At 43.3% G+C, this 8,013-nt stretch overlaps 1 protein-coding gene across 3 annotated transcripts in view; it reads left to right on the top strand.

The window, feature by feature from the left end:
- Nucleotides 1-713: 713 nt before the first annotated feature.
- Nucleotides 714-8,013, top strand: part of NAV1 (neuron navigator 1) — a 277,210-nt gene continuing 269,910 nt past the window's right edge. For 2 of the 3 annotated variants that reach the window (XM_089654095.1, XM_089654093.1), the window contains exon 1: nucleotides 714-1,693. In XM_089654095.1, the coding sequence (XP_089510221.1) occupies nucleotides 1,186-1,693 (508 nt within the window). In that variant the 5' untranslated portion in view covers nucleotides 714-1,185. The remainder of the gene's footprint in view (nucleotides 1,694-8,013) is intronic. The other variant, XM_089654094.1, reaches the window with a different exon arrangement.

Here is an 8,013-nt window from a genome sequence, read left to right as displayed (position 1 = left end):
AAAAGAAAGTTGTATCTATCTCAAAAAAATGCTAAAAATGTCATGTGGGTACAGTGTTGCATGACCGCGCAATTGTCAAAGTGTGATAGCGCTGAAAGCTGAACATTGGCAGGAAGGGAATGAAAGTGATCGGACTTGAAGTGGTTAACACTTTTATTTCACAAAGCATTCTTCGTTTCCAGCATTGTTACACACCTAAGACTTTTGCACAGTAGTGTATATGGATTCTTTTTTTTCCTGTCACTTTAATAGCTATCTGTAGGGGGTGGGGCATTCTTTTCAGTGACCACCAAAGGAACATTTTTCCCACTGAAGCGTGGAAATAATTTGAAGGGCTCCTCTGAGGTGACAAGGGTGAGAAGGCTGCTGTGGTATCACATTAGTACTTGTGGTAAGGTATACCAATTCTTGCACACATGCATTTGAAGTGTGCAGCCAGCCTGGAGACTGCGGCCTGACCCTTGACGCATGACCCAGTATGTAGATACATATGTGTGTATCCATGGAGCTCCTATAGTACAAGGCGCTGACTAGTCATTGCAGGCTGAGGTAATAGCGCGGTATGTCCATGTTGTGTCCTCTGTCACTTTCCCCGTCTTGTGTCCTCCTCCTCCTCACCTCTTGCGGCTCTCCTCCTCCTCGTCTGTAGTCTCCCTCCTCCCCTTGTGTCTCTTCCTCCCTCCTCTGCTCTCCCCTCCCTCCCTCCTCTCTCAGCATCCTCCGGGAGGTAGAGGAAGCAGAAAGCGGAGGGAGTGCCGTGTTCTTCGGCACCGTTACTACCAGAGCTGCGGCGGGGCTGGTCATTGACTGGGGCTCACAGGAGACATAGCCGCATGGACGGTCGCTTTGTCTGCTCATTCCATTCCCTTTGTTTTCCATTCTGATTTCCCGGCTGTGTATGTAATCACACCAGGTCTGTCCTAGATTTTCTTTCAATCTAATTGTCCCTCATATACCTTCTTCATCCCTCCACCTCTCATGTCCTCCATGCCCTTCCTCCTGTAACTCTTCACCTTTCTTCTTTCCCTTCACCCCATTATTCTCCATTTTATTCTGCATCCATTTTTTTCTTGCATGCCCTTTGTTATTTTGTCTTCCATCTGTCTCTCCTGTATCCACCTCTAGAAGTATATGCCTCTCTTATAACCTTCCCTCCTCCCTCTTACTCCAGGGAGGGGAGGTGCGATGATGCAGAGGAAGGTGAAGCCCCCCTCAGGGGTGGGAACAGGCCGTTCAGCGGAACTGCGCGTTTTTCGTGGCACTAGCGTCGTCCATGAGACTCGCCTGCCTGGAGCGCCTCTTCGACGCCAACGTTCCCTTACCAACCTGTCGGTGCTGACGGACGCTGAGAAGAAACTTCGACTCTGCGGACCGGACTGGTGCGATGATCTGTCAGCTGCCACCTCGGCGAAGAACCTTACCACAGCCCCGGTATCCCCTGCTATGTCCAGAGCGCTTTCTCGCTCAGAACACTCTCTTCTTCAGCCTCGGACACCTAGCCGAATTCCACGGGGACCGTACGCTGAAGTTAAGCCGCTTAGTAAAACTACAGACTCAACATCCAGTGGTCCTTCTGCAGATGATCCTTCGAAAGAGGCCTCTGATGACAAAAAGACTTTTCTTAAGGTGGACCCGGAGCTGGTGGTGACTGTTTTAGGCGATTTGGAGCAGCTACTCTTCAGCCAAATGTTGGGTAAGACAGATGTTGCAGTAATGGGCTAGTACCATTAGCAAAACCTCCAAACGTTGCTATAGGTTCCTTGAGCTGTGGCTGACTGACCCCCCATCTGATGGTGTCTGTATAGTTCCAGGTTTAGCGCATGACTCTAGTAATTGTTTTGGGCATCTGTATAGGGGGACCACCACCTTTGTAACAGGCATTTTTCCCATTGACCACCAATAATTGGTTTTAACAGGGCTTCCCTGAGACCAAAAATGGTTTCCAGGGTTCCTTTGGAGTAAAAAGGTTGAGGAAGGCTGTTTTGTGCTCTAATATTGTAGAGGGCCACTGCCCCATTCCATGCTTTTTAAAGCGGTTCTTTAGCCTTTAAAAAAATTCTGTAGCTTCTGACTTTTAATAAAAGGGCACTTACCTATCCAGGGGTTTAGTGCCGTGCTCACCCAAACCACATTTTCGTTGGTCTTCAGGTCCCCGACATCGGCATGTTTACTGTGGGTAGCCATCTGATTTCTTGAGGCTTCACAGCCAGTTGTCCACTGCACATGCGCGAGCCATGCTCCTGCAGTGATCCATCTGGAAGTGTGAGAAGGTACCTGTCAAAACCCTCCTCAAAAAAGTGCCAAACACAGAAGAGGGGGGGGTGGAGGAGGGCTTACAGTGAAGTTAGGCCTTAACTTCAACTTGACATCAAGAATGCTCAACTGGTAAGACAGCCCTTACTTCCTTCTCTGCTGGTCATGTGATATGTGATTTCAGCTGCATGCTTCCTCCTCAGCTTGGTCTTCTCCCAGATTTCTGCCACGTGTGTCACTGTATGAAAGCAGAAAAGGTTCTCCCTATGCCACCTGGGTGTATAGCAGCTCCTGAATTTTCTAATATTTTATTACAGTAATATTGGATTTTATTTGCAACTGCTGTTAGGGAACTACTTTTGGTGCATGTACGTTTTTAAATGTAGTGGTCTATGGACCTGTATGCTTTTGGGCTGCTATTGATTCCCAAGCAAAGCTAGTGATGTGTATATGAAAGTTCAGTACCTGCCATTGGCAGTGTAATACAATCTTCAGACCACTGTTGGATATCAACTTCTGCTGTTTATTGGCAGGACCCACCTGATTGATACATATTTTATTATATATCTTATTTATATTTTTGTAATAATGTTTGCTGCTGTTAATCGTTTGGACAACTGTGCTTTGGCACCAAGTTATTTGAGAAATAAAAGTACAAACCATGCAACCCAAATTATGAAAGTACCACACCCACAAATGTAATTGGCAACTGGAAGATAAAACCTACTAACCCTTAAATCGCCCATAGATGGATCAAAATATGGCCAGTTCTGCAAGAACTGGACAAATTTTAATCCATTTATGGGCAGGGTGGTTGATCGACTTCTGTAAAACCAGCCTGTTTTGTTTTTTGCTCAGTCTCAAGGATTGCCTCCATGTGAACACGGTAGCACAGTCGGAATAATTCCCCCATCCACCTAAAATGTGTGGATGGGGGAATCGTCTAATTTTTTTTTTTTTTGGTTCAACTTGATGGTTGAACTAAAAATAATGTATAATGTATGGCCTGCCTTAGGGCTCGTTCACACCAGCAGCTGCACAGAATGCACAACCACTGGTGTACACTGGGAGGAACAGTGCCGATGCTACAATTCCAGTACATCATACTGTTCTATTTTTTTTGTTAAAACTTTATTGAAATGTCACAAGTGACATCTCATTCAGTGATTATTCACTGCAGTAGCATTGTGATGCAGTGGTTTGCTTCAAGGCTTGGAATATTTTTTCAACACACGCCAGTTCACTGGTGTGACTTAACTTAATAGCAAAGTTGCTCAGAGCAACCCAATGCAGATAGTGTGAATGGGCCCTTAAAGTGTAAGCAAACCTTAACAACTTTTCTTATTTGATTCCTTTTGATCTGCTTATTTTTGTTATATCTGTTGATCTTGTCATATATTCAAACCTGTTCAGTGTTGTATACACACTTCTTGTGTTACCTCAAAGAGCCCAATTAGCACTTCTAACTTTGACCTTGGGGTTACAGATCAATTAGCCTTGATGGTATGTAGAATAGATTAGGGGTGGGTCTGAGTAATTAATTAAAAGACAATGGGATGGGCTGACACCACTCAGTCTAAAAGAATTCAGTGTGTTGTCAGCCCACAGCAGGAGTTAGGAGCAGAGTATTTCTGCCAGAACAACAGTTATCTTTCTGCAGGGTCTTTTAAAACACAGTGCAGTGTTGTAAAGATGTACTGCATGGTTCTTTTTTCCCTGACATAAACTTTAAAACAAACCTATGCTACTCTTCTAGTTAATAAGGATGGACATGACCTACTCTGTGTGCCAGTTATCAAGTACCTGAGCTATGACAGCAGGAGAGATGATGTCCATGTTAAAGCTTCAAGTTGAGCAATCTGTAGCTTTGCAGATTGCAGCTTCTGCTGCTGGAGGCCAAACAGAATGATGGGGCAATAAAGAAAAGGTGAGTATGTGCTGCTGTGAAGAAATGGCAATCAAAGTAACTTGCCATGGGTGAAACATGTTGACCTCTCTTTCTGAAAATGTTTGTTGCCTTGCTTTTCTCTGACTTGGGGCTGTGAGCTAGAAAAAAGTTAAGCTAGTGGGAGCCCATAGCAGTCAGCCAACCATAATTTTTCATTATAAATAATCATCATTGGCAGCTCCAAATGTTTCTCATGAAATGTGTACTTTAACCTAAACATCCTCCTAAACATACCCCTAGCCTTAAAGTGGTTGTAAACCCTCCGTAGACCCAGTGAAGAGACTATACTCAGGTGATACACAGGGTTTAAACAAATACTCAAACATAGGTTGTACCTGTCTATCTGCAGTCTTCTCTATATACGTTCAAAGTGCTGAATTTATGAGCTTGTCTGAGAGCCCAGAAAAAGGGGTCAGAGCGCTTAAATTACACTTTTCATAGGTTAGGGAGGAGAGCATTTTTATATATGTTTATGCTGTTGGAGGGTTCACCTAACTCAGATCACTCTTCAGAGAGCAATGCAATTGTAAACAAGGCCTTACTCTCTAACGGAGCCCCGGATACCAGGAAAATCCTGAAGGAGCTTCTAGTTTTTCCTGCTTACACTTTAAAGAATATGTAAACCCTCACCTTGTAAAACAACCAATTCCATTCAAAATAGAAATGAAAGGCAAAACATTTGTAGTAAAAAGAAAAACATTTACACTTTTTTCTCCTATTTTGTAAGTGTTCACATACTCCATAGACTCCTTATGCAGCTGAAAACAGAGAGCTGGGGGAAGAGAAACAGCAGTACATTGAACTTCTCAGTGAAAGGCTGTGCGGGGGTGTGTATCAGCAAATGTCTGATCAGAGAAGAGTTTCCAGCATACCTAGAGAACTGACCACGCTGTGTTTGGATGTCTAGTGTGGTCAGTTTTTAATAGGATAGCAGATGGACTGGCAGGAACACCAGGGATTTCACACAAGGGAAGCAGTACAAAGACAACAGGATACTTTTTCATACAAGTACATGGTACAGCGGGCACATATTAGGAATATGAAATGTTGGGTTTACATATTCTTTAACCTCAAATTTCAAAAACAGCACAACAAAAGAAAAGAATATTATTATAATGAAAACAATACTGTTATACTGATAATGCCACCAGTGAGTATAGTGTGCCAGTCAGTGTTCTTGACACAGAAATTGAGGACATGTTCACATTCCTCAACACATGCACATGGTACATGCTACATTGCCATTAAATTTGTCAGGGCATGTGAAGTGATAATTCAAAAGACAGAAACAGGTATGTGTAATAAATTTTAACCATTTAGGAAACTGTAAGTGATATAGTACTGTATGCTGGATTTGGTGCTGTGTAGTGTAGGGAGGGTTATAACCTCTGTCAGTTTATTTTTTGCCATCTGTATCCCATTGCGGAGATTTACCTTCACTTCCTGTCCCATAGCCAAAACAGGAAGTTAAAGGGAATCCCTGCAAATTAAGGGAATCTGTTGTGGACTCCCAGGTCAGAACTATAGTGTCCCTATTGGAAAATTTTCCCTTCATTACTTTTCTGGGGACAACCCAAAATTCGGCATTTTCTTTTACTTTCACTTTTGATGATAATGGTAAAAAAGACAAATAGAGAGGGTGAATCTCCTTAATGGCAACACAGACAGGAATAAAAACATTATAGGTGTTCTTATCCATTTCCACTATGTCCAAAACTGAAAAAAAGTTTTGCCTTTGCACTATAAAGCAGAACTAACCCCTCCTATCATTTTCAGCCAAGGAAGCTGCCATCTTGGCCTTTGATTTTCAACTGCCAAGATACTGCACATGTGGTCAGTTGTGACACCAGCCATATGATGGTTTGGCAGTTTGGTTGGGAGCACAAGCAAATGTGCTGAATGAAGGAGCAACACAGACACCTTTGGACAGCAGCATTGGCAGCCTGGGGGAAGGTTAGTATTAGATGTACTAGCAGATTTAGATACAGTAACACATTGAAGCTAAACTAAAGCGAACACACTTTAAGCAGTTACAGCAACAGTTTTGTTCCTTTTGGGATAAAGGTTCTACATTGAAAAATAAAAATCTGATCTCCCCTGTCAGTAGTAAATGGTTAGTCTCAACACTCTAACTGCTACATCTGCAGGATAGCTCTTTCTGTTGAAAAAAAAAATATATTTTTAGCAGGATCACCAGGTGAAATAAAGGAAAGGATACAGAAGAAAAGAAAACTAATGTAGACATCACATCTAAGAATTGGTAAACTGCAATAAAATGTTTGCTTTTGGGTTTATTACTGCTTTAAAATAGTTGTAAAAGCTAAAGGGTATACATTTTTTAAATTAAGATTAAAAAAGCCTTTCCTGTTTAGATCCCCCCTCCCCCAGCCCCCCTAAATACTTACCTGAGCATGATCTCGAACCAGTGTTGTGTCCAAGAGGAGCAGTGTTGCTCTCTCTCTCCTCACTGGACATGGAGGGATGTCAGTCAAAGCCTGTGAGGGGGAAGCAGGGGCGGGCCCAAGCTGCACTGTGTGTGTCAATAGACATACACAGCTCGGCTCTGGATTAAGCTCACGCAAGTGCCCACATAGTATCTTGCTATGAGGGCAATCACAAGAGAGGAGGAGCCAGGATCTTTAGTGGGGGATCCCAGAAAGGGAGGACTGGGGCTGCTCTGTGCAAAACTGACACAGAGCAGGTAGGAATGACATGGTATTTAGGAGATATGTTCTTATGATATCAATAAAGAAGTTTGTAAAATGTAGGTATGGACTATTATTTATATCTAATGCCTCTCTCTGAACTGTGCAGTTTTCTACCTAATTGGGATTGAACAGCTCTAGAGTTCTATACAGTACTAAATTTATAGCTTATTATACAGGATTTATATAGCGCCAACAGTTTGCTAAGCGCTTTACAATATAAAGGGAGACAATAAAGCAACAATACAGTTCAATACAAGAGGGTTAGGAGGGCCCTGCTCCTTGGTGCTTACAATCTAAGAGGGATGGGCTAGTGGTACAAAAGGTAATAACTGTGGGGGATGGACAGGTAGGAGGAAGAGAAGATTCAATTATTAGCTGAGGGCAGGATAGGCTTCCCTGAAGAGATAGGTTTTCAGAGATCACCTAAAAGTGAGCAGAGTAGGCGATAGTCTGATAATTTGGGGTAGAGAGTTCCAGAGGATGGGGGAAGCTCTGGAGATGTCCTGGAGATGAGCATAGGAAGAGGAGACGAGGGAGCTAGAGAGCAGGAGGTCGTGCAAGGAGCAGTGAATGCAGTTTGGGTTTTGATATTTGGAGACAAAATTGGTGATGGAAGTTGAGGCAGAGTTATAAATAGCTTTATATGTTATTGTTATTGTTTGAATTTTATCCGTTGGGCAATGGGAAGCCAGAGGAGGGATTGGCAGAGAGGGAATGGTTAGTAAGGTGGATGAGTCTGTCAGCAGCATTCATGACAGACTGGCGATGAGGTAGACCAATGAGGAGGGATTCACAATAGTCAAGGCGAGATATAACCAGGGAGTGAATAAGTTGCTTAGTGGTTTCCGAGGTTAGGAACGGGTGTATCTTGGAGATGTTACGGAGGTGAAGTCTACAAGATTTGGACAGTGAATGGATTTGGGACTGAAAGGACAGATGGGAGTCTAGGATTACACCTAGTACCCTGGCATGAGGGGAGGGACTGATGGTTGTGTTATTGATCTTGATGGAGAAGTCAGGGGAGGGGGCACGGGCTGGGGGGAATACTAAAAGCTCAGTTTTGGAAAGATTGAGTTTGAGAAAGGGGAGTGACATCCATGCCGA

Source organism: Staurois parvus, unplaced genomic scaffold (assembly GCF_062004578.1).
Source record: "Staurois parvus isolate SC_StPar_1 unplaced genomic scaffold, SC_StPar_1.0 ptg000744l, whole genome shotgun sequence".
In the NCBI taxonomy this organism is placed as follows: Eukaryota; Metazoa; Chordata; class Amphibia; order Anura; family Ranidae; genus Staurois; species Staurois parvus.
This window is presented reverse-complemented; position numbering and strand designations above follow the sequence as displayed.